Source organism: Zootoca vivipara, chromosome 15 (genome assembly GCF_963506605.1).
Source record: "Zootoca vivipara chromosome 15, rZooViv1.1, whole genome shotgun sequence".
In the NCBI taxonomy this organism is placed as follows: domain Eukaryota; kingdom Metazoa; phylum Chordata; class Lepidosauria; order Squamata; family Lacertidae; genus Zootoca; species Zootoca vivipara.
The window spans coordinates 13,514,105-13,531,472 of record NC_083290.1 but is presented as its reverse complement, the minus strand read 5'-3'; the positions used below and the strand labels follow the sequence as shown (position 1 = coordinate 13,531,472).

The 17,368-nt window shown below is 45.9% G+C and overlaps 1 protein-coding gene across 1 annotated transcript in view; it reads left to right on the top strand.

Moving 5' to 3' along the window:
- Nucleotides 1-16,733, top strand: part of ATP2A3 (ATPase sarcoplasmic/endoplasmic reticulum Ca2+ transporting 3) — a 97,086-nt gene extending 80,353 nt beyond the window's left edge. Inside the window, exons 15-21 of the mRNA XM_035139148.2 lie at nucleotides 19-239; nucleotides 2,265-2,467; nucleotides 4,255-4,340; nucleotides 4,711-4,844; nucleotides 5,903-6,020; nucleotides 8,120-8,237; nucleotides 12,075-16,733. Coding sequence (XP_034995039.2) covers nucleotides 19-239; nucleotides 2,265-2,467; nucleotides 4,255-4,340; nucleotides 4,711-4,844; nucleotides 5,903-6,020; nucleotides 8,120-8,237; nucleotides 12,075-12,094 — 900 coding nt within the window. The 3' untranslated portion in view covers nucleotides 12,095-16,733. The remainder of the gene's footprint in view (nucleotides 1-18; nucleotides 240-2,264; nucleotides 2,468-4,254; nucleotides 4,341-4,710; nucleotides 4,845-5,902; nucleotides 6,021-8,119; nucleotides 8,238-12,074) is intronic.
- The last annotated feature ends 635 nt before the right edge of the window (nucleotides 16,734-17,368 follow it).

The window sequence follows — 17,368 nt, the reverse complement described above, 5'->3', positions numbered from 1 at the left end:
TTTTTCTTTGTGCTCCAGACCGGCGACGGAGTGAACGATGCCCCGGCGTTGAAGAAAGCCGAAATTGGCATTGCCATGGGCTCCGGCACAGCGGTGGCAAAGTCGGCGGCGGAAATGGTCTTGTCCGATGACAACTTCTCCACCATCGTCGCAGCCGTGGAGGAGGGCCGTGCCATCTATAACAATATGAAGCAGTTCATCCGCTACCTCATTTCCTCCAACGTCGGAGAAGTGGTCTGGTAAGCGCCTGCTCCCTCCATTCTGGACCCAGGAATGCCTGTGGGCCCTCCAGATGGGTGCCAACCCACACCAGCCAGCATGACCAATGGTCACGGGCGATGATGGAAGTTGTAGTCCAAAATATTGGGAGGGTGCCTTCAAAGCCATCAAAGATTGCGTAAATGCGCCTTGTTGCTTCGTCCGTTGGGTGCTTCCCAGCGGACAAGTTTGGCTTGAGCATGGATTCCACTCCTAATTCATAAGCTACATAATAATAAAGCAGGGTGTCCCCCAGCGAGCCAGGTCTTTATCTCCCCCACAAATGGGCGGACTTTCACATGTGGGCAGAATGCAGGATTGCACACCAGTTCATCAGCTGATGGGCAGGGAGTTCAGTCCTGTTTTTTGAAGGGCTGAGCTACACCAGAGCTTTCACCACAGGGAACTAAGCAGAACAGGTACTATGATTCTGATAGAGAACTGGGTGCCTCTCAGGTGATAGATAATAATAATATAACAATAATTTATTATTTATACCCCGCCCATCTGGCCGGGTTCCCCCAGCCACTCTGGGCGGCTTCCAACAAAATATTAAAATACAGAAATCCATCAGACATTAAAAGCTTCCCTAAACAGGGCTGCCTTCTAAAGGTCTGGTAGTTGTTGTTCTCTTTGACCTCTGGTGGGAGGGCATTCCACAGGGTGGGTGCCACTACCGAGAAGGCCCTCTTCCTGGTTCCCTGTAACTTGGCTTCTCGTAGCGAGGGAACCGCCAGAAGGCCCTCGGCACTGGACCTCAATGTCCGGGCAGAACGATGGGGGAGGAGACGCTCCTTCAGGTATACTGGACCGAGATGGGAGGAGAGTATTAGATGGTCCAGCAGGAGGGGGGCACGAGTCCATTACTACTTCTGATATTAGGGATGTGCCTAATTTGTAAATGCTTGGCAGTGGTACTTTGTACATTGGTTGTAATATTGTCGAGGGCAAGTGATCTATATATACCGGTAAGTGGTTGATAGGAGTAGTATTGGAATTAGTGAATGCTTGTGGTGGTTGTGTGAAATGGGGTGGTGGACAAGATGGAATCAGTGCTGTCAACGTTCCCTTTTTTTGCGGGAAATTCCCTTACTTTCATATCCGCAGGTTGACATCCCCATAGGATTCCTTATCTTCAAATCCGGGGGTTGACAGCTATGGATGGGATGAATGATTGCACGCCTGTTGTAGGGCTTGGAATTTATAGCGCCTTGTAGGGCTCTCCAATTCTATTCATTTCCTGTTATGTTTGTAGATATTGTCTTTGTATTTCGTTATGTGACTTGTCTGACATAGTTTTATCATACTGATTGTGTGCACCAACCACTTTGAGATATTTTAGCTAGCAGTGCGGTCTATAAATGGAAATAATAAAGAAGTAAACTCGCCATGCGTCAGCTGATAGGTGGGGGGTTCAATCCTGCTTTCCAGCTGCATCTCTACTTCCCCTGCATTTCACATCACAAATGGGGAAGCCTGGAGGTTTCCAGTTCTTGGCTTCTTGAAACCAGGCCTTATGAGGAATGGTTGAAGGAGCTGGATATGTTTAGCCTGAGAAAGAGGAGATTGGATAGCCATCTTCAAATATCTCAAGGGCTGTCACATGGAGGAGGGAACAAGCTTGTTCTCTCCTGCTCTGGAAGGTAGGACTCAAACCAATTGCTTCAAGTTACAAGAAAGGAGATTCTGTCTAAACATCAGGAAGAACTTTCTGATGATAAGAGCTGTTTGACAGTGGATGGTCACCTTCATGAGGTTGTGGACTCTCCTTCCTTGGATGTTTTTAAACAGAGGCTGGATAGCCATCTGTCATGGATGCTTTAGTTTAGATTCCTGCATTGCAGGAGGTTCAACTAGATGACTCTTCGAGTCCCTTCCAGCTCTACAATTCTATGATTCCCTTAAATCTGATAGACCGGAGGTTTATCACTTGTGTGATAAAAAAAGAAAAGCACTGGGAGCGAAATCAAGGCCTGGTAGAATTTCTGTGTGTTTCTTTCCCCCAGTATCTTCCTGACAGCCATCCTTGGCCTCCCCGAAGCGTTGATCCCAGTCCAGCTGCTTTGGGTCAACCTGGTGACCGATGGGCTGCCAGCGACGGCTCTCGGCTTCAATCCGCCTGACCTTGACATCATGGACAAGCTGCCACGGAATCCCAGGGAGCCTCTGATCAGCGGGTGGCTCTTTTTCCGCTACCTTGCCATTGGAGGTGAGAAACCTCCCCCCCCCCAGTTCAGGCCATGTTCAACACTAGGGATTAGGGGCAAGAGGAGAATTTTGGAGAGACTGCTTTAACGCCCCCCACCCCCCGGTTCACAGCACAGAGTTTAGAAGTTCCCTTGGGGAGACTGTGCATAGAGTCGGTTACTCTCTGCAGATGTTTACCCAGAATGCATCAGAATCCAGGGGCGGGACTAAGTGTAGAGCATCACAGCCTCTTCATCCTCGCCACCCCTTAGTGCGAGTAAAAGGCTAGTGAGATTTTATCTCAGGTGTATCTCACATTCTAAAGCAAATCTCCGTCGTTACAGCCAATGATGAGCATCAAGGAAATACAATAAGAGCCACATGAAATGTGGTGTATAATAGGGTGAAAAGGAATAAAACGAAATAATATACCAGAATTGGTCTTTTCGGTGGTGGCTTCCTGTTTGTGGAATGCTCTCCCCAGGCCTGGCGCCGTCATTATATGTCTTAAGGCGCCAGGCGAAAACTTTCCTTTTTAACCAGTCCTTTGGCTCCTAATGACCTGTGGCCTTCTAGAGTGGATAGGATATGTTAATGTATTCCCACTTTCCTACGCGGTTTTAATGTATTTATGGTTTTTTTTGGGGGGGGGTTAAGCTTTTTTTGTAAGTCACTTTGAGTTGCCATGGCAAAAAAAGTGACGAGTAAATTTATTTAATAATAAGTAACTAAAAATAGCACGGCCTGAAACAAAATGGGTATCAATGTTTTGTCATTGCATCACGAACTCCAAAGAGGAAAACTGCAAAATGCCTGGGTCAGTTCCTGGTGGGTTTTGCTTAGCTGGAGTGCGGCACTTGGCTACTCTGAGAGTGAGAGATATCTCGCCTTCCCTGCTTCCTTCCGATCACATCTTTGTTGCAGTTAGATTATAAGCCTTCTAGGCGGGGCTTTGTTTGCTGATTCAATGTTCTATAATGCTCAGCATCTTAACAAGGCAGTTAACAGGTCTACTCAGAAGTAAATCCCACTGGGGCCAATGGGACTTACTCCCAGATAAGTGGGAATAGCAGTATTGGGGCATCTCTGACCGAGGGTCTAATTTGGCCTGCCAGGGCCTTCCATTTGTCCCATGTTTTGGACAAGACAAGCCCCGCTCACCCTATGCCAGGCATCCCCAAACTGCGGCCCTCCAGATGTTTTGGCCTACAACTCCCATGATCCCTAGCTAACAGGACCAGTGGTCGGGGAAGATGGGAATTGTAGCCCAAAACATCTGGAGGGCCGCAGTTTGGGGATGCCTGCCCTATGCCTTCCCCCCACTACACAATGTAGGCCAGCTAAAGAAGCCGCTTGAGCAAAAGGAGAAATTGTAGACACCTCCCATCAGCTGGTTGGCGGCAACTGCAAAGACCCGTCCTTTCCAAGCGCCAACAATCAGCTGATTGCCTGGGCTTCCCTCCCTAACAGCTGTGCTGTGCCAAAGTGACATCATTGTGATGTGGTGTGATTGACAGGCCAGGGGCCCTGCCCACTTGCCAGACATGTCCCACGGGAGGTGGAGTATAAAGCTTGTGGTATTTAGGTTGCAGCATCAAAAATGCCAGTAAACAGAAGCTGCCCAAGGAGAGCCTTTTGATTAAGTAGCCTTTGAAACAAATAAATGATGCCCAGAGTGGGGCTGCCCTGTAAAGCCTGCTCGGAGGATATGGCTACTGTCGAAGGAGTTTGGCTGCCTTCTGAAGGCAGCACGATAGCACACAGAGTTTAGCCTGTGTGGTCAATTACTTTTTCCTCCTTTCCTTGCAGTGTATGTTGGCTTTGCCACTGTGGGTTCAGCTACCTGGTGGTTCTTGTATGACCCCGAAGGACCACAAGTTACCTTCCACCAGCTGGTAAGTTGATAGTCCAGTGCAGGGAAAACACGTAAGAATATCAGAAGAGCCTGGATCTGGCCCATCTAATCCAGCATCCTGCTCTCACAGTGGCCGACGCACGAGCAGGATCCCAGCGCAAGGGGACTCTCTCCTCCTGCAGCTTCTGTTATTCAGAAGCATTACTGCCTCAGACCACGGAGGCAGAGCATAGCTATCAAGGAAGCCTAGTCGTTCTTGCTGTCAACCCACAGGAATAGCTATTTTGTGACTGCTGCTAGCAAAACAGTAGCAAAAGGCTCCTCCGGAACCCGTTGGTAGTGGCGGTGAAAGATGGGGAGCAGTGGCAGCCCCTCACTCCAGACTTGTGTTTATATTCCCCTGCCCACAGAGGAACTTCATGCGATGCACAGAGGACAACCCCATCTTCGAAGGCGTCGACTGTGACATTTTCGAATCACGTTACCCGACCACCATGGCGCTCTCTGTGCTGGTGACCATTGAGATGTTAAATGCACTCAACAGGTATGGCATTGCCGGCCAAGCATCTCCTTCCATTAAAAACTGGTTTGGGTATGAAATTAAGAAGAAATGGTCCAGCAAATGGGAACTGGCTAACACAGGTACAGTCTGTGGCCCGTTTAATCCAGGAAGGGGATTTTCTGCATCATGTGTAAATCATGCATAGATGTGCAGAGAACCTTGACATCTGCATGTGCTTCTGAATCATACAAGTACAAAGTCATTTGGGCAGAGCATGCTCTGTGGCATAAAATATTGTAACTACTAGTGGAAAACGCCTAGAGTTTCACAGGAATTCTAAGAAAGAGGGGGGGGAACCCTGCAATTTTGAAAGGTTTTGGTCCCCCATCTTGATTCCAAGTGGCATCCAAACAAAGACCAAAACCTGAAAACCACTTTCCAAAATATACACAGTCAAACCTTGGAACTTGAACATAATCCATTCCGGAAGACTGTTCAACTTCCGAAACGTTCGGGTTCCAAAGAGCAGCTTCTGATTGGCTGACAGCTAGGTTTTTGCATAGCGGAAACCTCGGCAGACGTTCGAGTTCCAAGGAACGTTCAAAAACTGGAACACTTCCGGGTTTTCGGCATTCGAGAACTGAAACGTTTGGCAACGGAGTCGTTCGAGTTCCGAGGTTTGACTAGTACATTGCCGCCACCGTCGTTGTCTTCATCATTACCACCAATATCAAAAGTATCATTATAATACGTTTGTATTATAGCACGTTGGACTTTAATTTGGGTCATGGGTTTCACGGGCAGACGTTCTCTCCTATCCTTTTTATGGGGGAAGAAGGATGCATGTGCAAAAACGGGGGGGGGGATAGCAAAGTTTTCCTATGATATTTCTGGTCACACCCACCAGCGTAAATGAGATTTAGTGTGACTAGATGGTGTATTGATTTTTTTTATTAAAAAAAAAACACCACCGTTCCATAACTCAACAGGTGCTGCAGTGTGAAAGGAACATTAGGAATCAGGGCAGAAGCTCTAGCATTATAATCAGGAAAACTAACCCAATATACCCAACATCTGAATGCACCCCATCTCTCCCACAGTGTGTCTGAAAACCAGTCGCTGCTCAGGATGCCTCCTTGGCTGAACCTCTGGCTCCTGGGGGCCATTGTCATATCCATGGCTCTGCACTTCCTGATCCTCTACATGAAGCCATTGCCTGTAAGTAGGTGTTGTTGTTGTTGTTGTTGTTGTTGTTGTTGTTGTTTAGTCGTTTAGTTGTGTCCGACTCTTCGTGACCCCATGGACCAGAGCTTGCCAGGCACTCCTGTCTTGCACTGCCTCCCGCAATTTGGTCAGATTCATGTTGGTGGCTTCGAGAACACTGTCCAACCATCTCGTCCTCTGTCGTCCCCTTCTCCTAGTGACCTCCATCTTTCCCAACATGAGGGTCTTTTCCAGGGAGTCTTCTCATGAGGTGGCCAAAGTATTGGAGCCTCAGCTTCAGGATCTGTCCTTCCAGTGAGCACTCAGGGTTGATTTCCTTCAGAATGGATAGGTTTGATCTTCTTGCAGTCCATGGGACTCTCAAGAGTCTCCTCCAGCACCATAATTCAAAAGCATCAATTCTTCGGCGATCAGCCTTCTTTATGGTCCAGCTCTCACTTCCATACACCACTACTGGGGAAAACATAGCTTTAACTATACGGACCTTTGTAGGCAAGGTGATGTCTCTGCTTTTTCTGCATCACGTGCAGAAAAAGTAGGTAGAACCTGCATTTTGGAGGGCCTGCCAGATGCAGGCGAGACCCAGCCTGCTTGTGCCTGAAATCCCCGCCTCCTGCTCTACTATTAAAGGTGCAGGAGGCAACCCTCGCCCCATCCTCTTTGGCATCTGGCTACCCAGACACCATGAGAGAGGGGAAGCCTCGGACCCCAAGGAAAGATGCTACCCGCTCTCCCACTTTCCTAGCAGGCTGGGTCCACATGTGGTCTCTTTCAGGACTGAACCTGGCAGGGTAGACATAACCAGTTGCCTTATTACTGAGGCAGGAAGTTGGTCCTAGTACAGCAGTGGTTCCCTAAGTGGGCTGTACCCTGGGAAGCAGGCAGTGGGATTAACTTGGGGGGTGGCACTACGGGCCCACCCACACCGTCCACTTGTGCCATGCCTAGAAAGCATGAGTCTAAGCACTTTTCCACTTGCCCAGCTCCTTCCAAGGGAATACCCACTCTCTAGCGATAGATTGGAACAAATGGCAATGCAGGGGGGAACCCAAATTGCTGTTTGCTCCGATTGAGCTCTAAAGAGCAGTTCTAAGAGGCCAGCAGGAGGTGCAAATGAGCATCAGACCTTGAAAAGCTGGCATCACTGGATCTATTTCATTGAACTGATGTTTAGAATTTAGTTTAGTTTTCCTTGGCTTTTGAATAAATGTGCAATTAGTTGTTACTCTTTTTATTTTTGTGTGTGTTATTGTCTTCCTTAGTGGGTTCCTTAGTGCAAACCGCTATTCTCAATAATGCTTTTTATAGGATAGGGGACACTGGAGATGAGTTTATGGAACCAAGGGGGCAGTATCCTGAAAAAGTTTGGGAACCCCTGGTCTCAAGCAAGTATGGTGCAACCTGTGGCCTTCCAGATGGCCTCCGACTCCTATGACACCTGAGCATTGGCCATACCGACTGGGGGCTGGTGGAAGTCCAAAAACATCTGGAGGACCTCAGGTTCTACATTCCTAATCTAGACCAACAGCTGCTCTCTGGAGTCTCAGTTAGAGATCTTCCCCATGAAGCTTCTGTTTGATGAAGTGGAGAGGCCAGCCATCAATCATACAACCTCCTGCGTGCAAACTTTCCCCATATGTTTTTCTCCCTGCTCCATTTTTTCCATTGTGGGCTAATATTGTATATGTTTGTTTAAATTCACATTTAGAGGTTGTTGTCCGTCCCCCCACTTGAAGCAAAAACATTATCCAGCAAAAAAAATACTGCATTGTGACGTACTCTCATTCGTGGTTCCAGTTACAAAGTTACGCCCTCCTCCAGGAAACTCCATTCCGTTTCTCCTCCCCTTTTCCGATAATGTTTCCCTCTGCAGACACTCAACAACCTCACTGGAGCTGCTGGAAGTGTCGCCATGCTTGGGGATCTTTTTCTATAAAAAAAAACAAAACTATGCAGTGGTATAAACCTCAGGGTTACCACCCCAAGTCTGCTGATTCCTGTGCCTGGACAGTGCCATATTGGTTACATAATGATCGGCACTTGCCTCTGAACAGAAGGACAGGTGTGATACGTATCTTCTCCTTGCTTCCCAGCTGATCTTCCAGGTGACACCACTTAGCTGGCCCCAATGGGTAACGGTGCTGAAAATCTCCTTACCGGTTATCCTGCTGGATGAAGGACTCAAGTACCTTTCCCGCAATCATTTAGATGGTGAGTGTGTCCTGTGGCGAGGTTGGCAGTCCTCTCCTTGTAAAACGCAGTCTCTTATGTAATAGTATCAATAATAATAATAATAATAGACCAACAGCTGCTTATTATTTATACCCCGCCCATCTGGCTGGGTTTCCCCAGCCACTCTGGGCGGCTCCCAACAGAATATTAAAAACACGATAAAGCATCGAACATTAAAAACTTACCTAAACAGGGCTGCCTTCAGGTGTCTTCTAAAAGTCAGGTAGTTGTTTATATCCTTGACATCTGATGGGAGGGCGTTCCACAGGGCGGGAGCCACCACTGAGAAGGCCCTCTGGCTGGTTCCCTGTAACCTCGCTTCTCACAGTGAGGGAACCGCCAGAAGGCCCTCGGAGCTGGAGATGCTGCTTCAGGTATACTGGGCTGAGGCCGTTTAGGGCTTTAAAGGTCAGCACCAGCACTTTGAATTGTGCTTGGAAACGTACTGGGAGCCCAATGTATCAGCACAGATAACAGCAGGCATCCCCAAACTGCGGCCCTCCAGATGTTTTGGCCTACAACTCCCATGATCCATAGCTAACAGGACCAGTGGTCAGGGATGATGGGAATTGTAGTCCAAAACATCTGGAGGGCCGATGTTTGGGGATGCCTGGTTAAGAGCATAAGGGGAGCTCTGCAAGGTCAGGCCAGTGGCTTATCTGGTCCAGCATCTTGTTCTCACAGTGGCCAACCAGATGCACCAGTGGGAAACCGGCAAGCGGGACACGAGTACAAGAACACTCTCCCCGCACCCCTTTGGTTTCCAGCAACTGGTATTCAGGAGTCTTGGGTGAGGTACCTTGTTGAAATGTTTTTTGAAGGTCCAAGTCCACCTTGTCCGCTGGATCACCTCTGCCTATATCAGGGTTTCCCAAATTTGGGTCTCCAAATTTGGACTACAGCTCCCATCATCCCTAGCTAGCAAGACCAGTGTTCAGGGATGATGGGAATTGTAGTCTGGAAACAGCTGGAGACCCAAGTTTGGGGAAATCCTGACCTATATGATTGCTGACACTTGTAGAACTCTTAACAAGTTTCTGAAACAGGACTCATCCTTGTCATAGCTGTCAAGTTCTCCCTTTTTTTAAAAGGGAAATTCCCTTATGCTGAATAGGCTTCCTCGCGAGAAAAGGGAAAACTTGACAGCTATGATCCTTGGGAGTAAGTCCTGCTGAGCTCAGTGAGGTTCACTTCTGTAGGAATGGACAGTTTACATGAGAAACATGTCGTTCTTTAGAAGTCGTTTTGAGTGACTTTGGAACTCCCTGCCTAGGGGCCTCAGGCAGGTACTTTCACACTACTCTTTTGGGTACCTGCAAAAAGAAAGCATTTCTTTTTTGGCAAGCCTGTCCACATATGCAGACTGTTGCCATGTGCTTTAATCTGTTTTTATCTTATTGTTGGTTTTATTTATTTTATAAATAGCTGTTCTTAACTGTTTTATGTTACTGTACTGCTTTATAATCTTTTTGAAATCCAGTCTGGGGTTTTTTTTCCCTTGCAATCAAGCAGCATCTAAATTATATGAATTAAATTTTTAAAAAATGCAATTAAGTCTAAATGGAAGGTTGCTGGAGCATTCATAGCCGTGACTAAGCTGCTCCTATCCAGGTGGGGTCGTAGTTGGCTGCTAGAAGGTCTGTGAGTGCCACAGATAATCGCATGGCCTTCCAGGGACAGAGCTGGCTCTATCCCCACACAGAGACAGCACACAAAGTGTAAATCTGATCCTTAGGGGAGAATGCAACCCCATTCAGAGCAGGTTGGGTACCAGCTCTCTCTCTGCTTCCCACTCCTGCTATTGCATTGCAGGAATTTACAAATCCTCTTAAATCGATTGTGGCGTTTTTTCTCTCTTTTTGCCTGCCAATGTAACCTGCTCTCTTGGAGGCCATAAAAGGCCCCTTTGGAGCACAGCAGGATCTCCATAGTGACTCATTACCGGTGGCATAGAACAGAGTCTTTGTGTCTGCCTTGGATGCTGAGAGCCTGTCATTCCCCCTGTCATAATATGGCCTTGTAGGGTAATCTTTTGCTGTTGTTACCTTGGAGCCAAATTGACATGTGTAAAGGAGAGGGGGGGGGGAGAGAATGCTTTACGAGAAGACCAAACCCATCCCCCCCCTCCAGGAGGGTTTCTGGCATTGTTTTGCTTTTTAAGCAAAGAGAAATTCTGTCTGCTACCTGACTTTCTGTCCGGAAGGCGGCTTTCGTGCTTTGGGGGCTTTTAAACTAAGATTGCGTTGGCCATCTGTCAGGGATTCTGTAGCTGTGGTTCCTGCATTGCAAGGGGTTGGATTAGATGACCCTTGAGGTCCCTTCCAGCACTATAATTCTATGCTCCACTTGCCACTTAGAGAGACCCCCCCAAAAAAAAACGCAGAGCAAGCCCCATGCCATTTGGAGACCCACATGTCTCAATATGGGCTACTAGGAAGGGGAAGGCCAGGACCAACGCTCAACACGATTCAGCAAGTGTAGATCTTGTTTCAGCAAGTGCTGCAGAACCTAGAATGGGACACAGCTAAAGAGCACGAAGTCAACAGCTATCTCCTGCTATTGCAGCAAGTAACACTGCCCCTGAGGTTCCATTCATCGGTCATGGGCCATTGATGGACCTAGGTGGCGCTGTGGTTAAACCACTGAGCCTAGGGCTTGCTGATCAGAAGGTCGGCGGTTCGAATCCCTGTGACGGGGTGAGCTCCCGTTGCTTGGTCCCAGCTCCTGCCAACCTAGCAGTTCGAAAGCACGTCAAAATGCAAGTAGATAAATAGGAACCGCTACAGCAGGAAGGTAAACGGCGTTTCCATGTGCTGCTCTGGTTCGCCAGAAGTGGCTTTGTCATGCTGGCCACATGACCTGGAAGCTATACGCCGGCTCCCTCGGCCAATAATGCGAGATGAGCGTGCAACCCCAGAGTCGGTCACGACTGGACCTAATGGTCAGGGGTCCCTTTACCTTTACCTTTATCCTGTACTGCAGTTTTTGTCTAATGGCCCTTTCCCAGCTATTTGAGGTTGTGGTCCTTGCCAGGAATGTGGTTCAGAAGGTCAACTGGTCCAGAACGTGACAGCCAGACTGCTGATAGGGCGTCTGGCTGACAACCTGTGACATCATTGTTAAAGCCTCTGCACTGGCTGTTTTCCATCTATTATCCGGCCAAGTTAAAGAACCTTGCAAAGCCCTGAACGACTTAGGCCAAGGGTAGTTCAGGCACTGCCTGAACCTTTGTATCCCAGGTCGATTCCTGAATTCATCTGCAGGAGGTTCATTGGTCGTTCCTCAGGTTGGCACGGCTTACTTGACAACAACAAGAAACTGAGCCTTTAGTGTCATTGGCTCGGTCCTGTGGAACACTCTGCCACTAGATTCAGCAGGCACCTTCTTTGCCAACTTTTAAACTCCTGCTGAAAGTTTTTCTATTATGCAGCCGATTAAGAATACATCTTTCCACAATAACTAGCTGATTTCTGATTTTTAACTGACTTTTTCAAATTTTATGGTATGATTTTACATATTATTGTTGTAAACAGCTCTGTTGTTTTTAATGAATAGCAGTATATAAATTTTTTTATAAATAAATCTCATGAGGCAGTTAGTTGCACAAAGCAGCAATCTGTTGCATGAATGACTTTTATTTCTTTTGGGGGGGGGACCCTCCTTCAACTGCCCATCAGTTTCGTGGGGTTCCCTCCATCCTGAGTTATAGCATTATGGTAAAGGTAGGGGAAAATATTTTATCTTTTTTTTAAAAAAAGGAAAACCGATAATCATTTCCTGTCTCTCATTTCCACTCATTCTCATCACCACCACCAGGAAGAGATGCTAAGAAATGAAATGACACCAAAAGGAACTCAATTTCTCCGCAATTGAACCCTCAGCTCCTAACTGGGACTGAAGAATCTGCATGCCTGAACATCACCAGAAGCCAACGAGGAATATGCATGCTTTTGAAAAAAGTGTCGGACTTAATGCGGGTGAATCGTTAAAGAAAAGGAAAATAACAAACAACCTGGTTTTATTTTTAGTTTTGTTTTTACTCTTGTTACGTAGCTTCCCCTTCCACCCTTGTACATAGTGGTGGAAAGACTGGACAGCTAAATTATGGCTTAGGGGGTAGAAGTTTGCAATGTCATGAAGGCAGGAGAGCCCAGATCCTTAAAGGTCTGCTTCTTCAAAATGTAATCTTTTCCCCCCTATAATTTTCTCTTCTTCCCCACCCTCCAAATCTTCAGTGCCCTAAAAACCTGTATTTTTCTGTCTCGGAAAGGAAGTGAGCTTGTGGTAGTTTCAGGGAGAGTTCTTGACAGACGCCACCCCTGCTCAGGAAAAGGTAGCATTAAGTGTTACCCTTGATGCTCTGACTTAATTTAACTCTCACCTGAAACCCATAAGGGGAAAATCACACAAATTGCTTTGGAGATTTTTTTCCCCTACCCCAAGTTGCATTCCAATGTATCTCAAGGTAGTCAAATACCCCTAAATCCAATCAACAATGCGCTATCAGAAGAAGATTCTTTTATGTATTTATTTTATAAATTTGCATGCTGTGAATCAAATGGGGGGAATCATACCTAGGCAATGAAGATAACAAAATTGGCTTAACACAATCTGTTTTAAAGCCATCAGAAGTCAGATCAGCCCAAGAACTGGGAAAGCTTGAGTAAATAATGATGTTTTAAGTTCTTAAGGAATCTGTTTCCTTTGATCAGTTTTTGTTGAAAAATGCTGTGGGACATTTTTGTTACTAACATTGTCTGGGACTAAAAAAAGGAAATAATCCCAGTAGCAAAAATAAATCATTTTCTTGGGATAAATTTCCCCTGGACTCTCCAAAAGAAAACTGTCTGGGCACATAAATTGAGCCAGAGTTGTAGATAATTTGGGGCAATGGCAAAACTTGGGATATTTAATCTTCTCCCAGATGCTTCTTTGGAACGCAGAAAGAAAACGGTCAATGGTAAGTGGCTGAAATATGTGGGCATTATTTACTACTGAACATTGTCTTAGGTCAGCCTTGCACAACCTGGTTGTGATCCAGATGTTTGGGATCACAACCCCCATCAACCAGCAGAGCTGCGCTAACTCGGGCAGATGGGACTTGAAGTCCTAAACACCTGGAAGGGCATAACTATGCTGTAGATCTTTGTGTAAATTCTGCAGCGAAAAGTGCCCTGGGGGTGTAATTGCAACCCCAAAGGTCTGAGTTAATTTCAGTCCCATTCATTTATCCTGCCTTTCAGTCTAACAACCCTGGGAATTATTGGGAGTCCTGTGGGGGGCTGAATGCTGAATGGTGTCTGTACACCACAAAACTACAATTCCTAAGGTTGAGGATTCTGTGTTTATGCTGTGTTTTCATTTGCTGTTTTTATGTGAGAGATGCAATTCCAGTTTAAGCTGTTTTCAACCACGTTTGGTTGGGTAGGTCTGCTTTGCACTAGGGCAGTGAATGCTATCAACGGGGCACTGTTGCCACCATACTAACATAACATTTAAAAATGTGGGTGTTGCACCTTCATCTCAGGGATGTTACTGTGGCACTTTTAGGTTCATCCTAGCGCCGCAAAAGTTGGAGTGTTTGCCGTGACTAATTCTTGCACAATTTAATTTGCTACAAAATCTTTTTAGGGTGGGGTGGATTCTGGTGCATTATCCTGCCACATTATCCTGCCACCTTTTTTTCTTGTTAAGGGTTTCCATGACCCTTGAGACACATATCAGAACCCATGTGTCTTACCTTTCAAACTGGTCACATTAAGCCAAGAAGAAATTCCGTGGACCATTTGGAATAAGCAACTGCAGAACTGAGAATGCATTAACCAAATCTGAGGGGAACCCCTGAAGGTGAATGAGGGCTGAGCAAGCTGGGGAAAAACTTCCTTATATCTCCAGGCTAACAAACGCTGGATCTGTTTGATGTTCTTGATTGTCATGCACAGACAAATTAAGTCACAGGCACATATTGTTAAATGCACAGCAGCAGTGCCAGGAAAGAAGGTGGCAACCCATTGTGTGTGTCACGTTCCTATAGTTATTGCTTTGCTAATTGAGTTTCATCCCCTCTGTGTCTCAACTTGGGCTATGCATTTGTTTGCTTTATTTATAGATACCTGGTCCATGTGTTGTGCTAAGGCAAACCATGGTTTACGGTGAATGCCCTGGCTCCCGAAGAGGAGATTGCAGTTGCTGCTGGTTTGTTCTGCTGCTGGTTTGAATTAAGCCATGGTTTCGTTTAGCTTGTTGTCCAAACCTGAGCTTGTCGTTTAACTCTCCTGGACAAAGAACAAGCCATAACTCCTAGGACAGTCCTTGGGTACTGCTCACGTTTAGCCTGTAGAGAGCTAAACCAGGAGTCCAGGTTCAGAGAGCATGCTAAGCCAAATTATGGTTTGATTTAGCATGGGACAGCGGCCAAAGGGTCCCATTCTCTAGGATTCCACATGTTGGTGCTAAGCCAGGCTTAATATAACATGCAAATCCATTGCTAAATTTAAAACATTGTTTAAACCTACTTATCTGTCATCTTTCCCAACCCAAAGATATCTCAGAACTGTAGTTTTTAGGCTATGAATATTTAGAGAAAAATGATGCAAAGGTTTGTTTTTCTTTTGTGAGTTTGAAACTGCTCCCCCCCAAAAATAAACTTTTTGATGCCTTTTCTTGCAAAGCTGTTCACTTACCAGCTTACCTTGCCCTCATTCTCTCACTTACCCTTACTGATGTCATCAGGTAGACCAGGCTAGCCAATGGGATGCCCTTCAGCAGTTGTGGGATTACAACTACCATCAGCCCCAGCCAATGGTCAGCGATGATGGGGGGTTGTAGCCGACCAACAGCAACTGTACTAGACCGTCTGCTCCTGAGATAGCAAAGCATGATAGGCTGCACAGTACTGCAGCAGCAACCTTCTCGTGGCGTGATTCCTGCTTGGCTGGACTTTCCCTGGGGTGAATCCTAGAAGGCAGAGGAAGCAGCAAGTGGGTAAACAAAGGCCAGGAAACAGGATACGAATTTGTATATTCTAAACTGGTGGGGAAGGATCTCTGCTGTACCAATGGCCAATTTCTACTGAAAACTAAAAGTGGAGAATCTTTTCTAAAGCCCCAATCCAGCCTCTTTGCATCATTCTCCCTGCTCCAGTGCCCTTCCGGATATTTTGGAATTCTCTTCCCATCATCCTGGACCCATTGCTGTACTGGAGGGCAAGTTTGGAAGGCTGACTCCAATCTCATATCTTAGCTGAGACTAGACAATTCTATAATTCTATGAAGTTTGTAGCGACCCCTTTAAATAATAATAAAAGAAACAACTACTGGAATTCTCAGGGAAAGCCTAAACCAGACTCCAGCCTGATTTTGTAGTATTTACCTTTGTTGTCTTGGAGGTAACGCTGCACCCTTTAGCATTTTTGTCGAAGGATGTGAGTGAGGGGGCAGCCCTAATTTTTGGCAAAGTCAGGGAATCACCTCAGGCTCCAGATGTGGAGGGTAGGGGGCAGTGACAGCCCCCTACAGATGTTCCCCCAGAGCCCCCTGACCATTCCATTCTCTTGGGGAGCAGAGCTGTGTCTGCCACCGAGCCCCTATATTAAGGCCCAGGGCACAATGCTATCCTGTTGCTTGTGTTTAAAGGAAGATTCAGCTGCCGATCTAGCTGGTTTCTGGACATGAAATGGAAAGGAGGCCATCTTGGCCATACATTTAAAGTACCGTGATCCCGCCTTGAACTGTCATGGCTTCTGCCCCAAAGAATTCTGGGAGCTGTGGTTCTTTGAGGGTGCTGAAAGTTGCTAGGAGGCGCCTATTTCCCTCACAGAGCTACAGTTCCCAGAGAAGAGGGATTGATTTAGTTAGTCCACTGTGGGAACTGTCGTTCTGGAAGAGGAATCCATGACTGTTTAAAGTGGTATCATAATGCTTTAAATGCATGGTGCCCCGCAGCAAAAATGTCTTAGGCCAGCCCTGCCTAGGTTGAAATATTCTCAGTGTAGTTATAGCAGGCTAAAATCTGACAGGTACCCCCGAAAAGTTCATCTGTGGATTTATACCGTTTTTTGGTTTTTGTTTTAAGAGAGACAGGCAAAGAGAGATCAGTCACACATATTGGACCTGCTTAAGCAGCTTTTGTTTTATTTTTTAAAATGACAATTCTCCAATATGCTGATTGAATATCCGGCAACCCCTTTCTTCTTTATCACCAGCATTGTATAAAATAAGATGTTAATTAAATAATTGGGAGCATCATCAGGTCTCTGGGAGTGTACAGACTTGAATATACTACTGAGTTGGTTTTGCTGTACAGGGAAAAAAATTCTTGCATGAAATGTTGTTACTGTATTTAATATATAAATGTATTCAAGAAATTTTAATATGGAGGTTTTTTGGAGAGGGGGGAAAACCCTTTATAGATAACTGTGTGTGATTTCAGGAAAGTTGTTTTAAGAAACAGAAAGAAAAATTATTCTTCACATTCTGGCTTTGTTTTGTGTGTGTTTCCCTCCCCCACCCCCTTTGCGGTCGAGGTGATTGATCTCTGTTGGCATTTTAATATTTTAGTCAGATGGGGAAGACCCAGACACAGATTACACAAGGCAATGAATGCTAACCACAGTGAAAATCCAAGCCAATTGATAAAAATAAGCAATAATAATGCTACAATTGTAGCGAACATGGCAAAAAAGACAACCACGGAAATGTATAATCTGCACAAAAACAAAACTATGCCGTGATAAATCCCTGAAACGAGATATTGACAAGGTGAATAATATTAAAACTCAACTAATGATTACTCAAAGAAACATAATAGGTTTAAATTTCCCAAAAGGAACTAGGATATAGAAAAGACATGAATATCTCAAAATAACCTTTAAATAAAGTAAACCTTGACGAGGTGCTGGCTAAGTGACTCATTTCACTGGAAAATCTCTATCTGTTTCCTCAGAAGGAAAATGTTAAGGGGCTGAGGTTTCCTTATAATCAAAACTCAACAGGAGCTGTAAGCTCTGAAAAGAATTGAAAATTACACAGCAGTCAGGGATAAACTTCCCCAAGATAAGACTATAGTTGTTTAAACCAGTGTTTCCCAACCTTGTGCCTCCAGATGTTTTG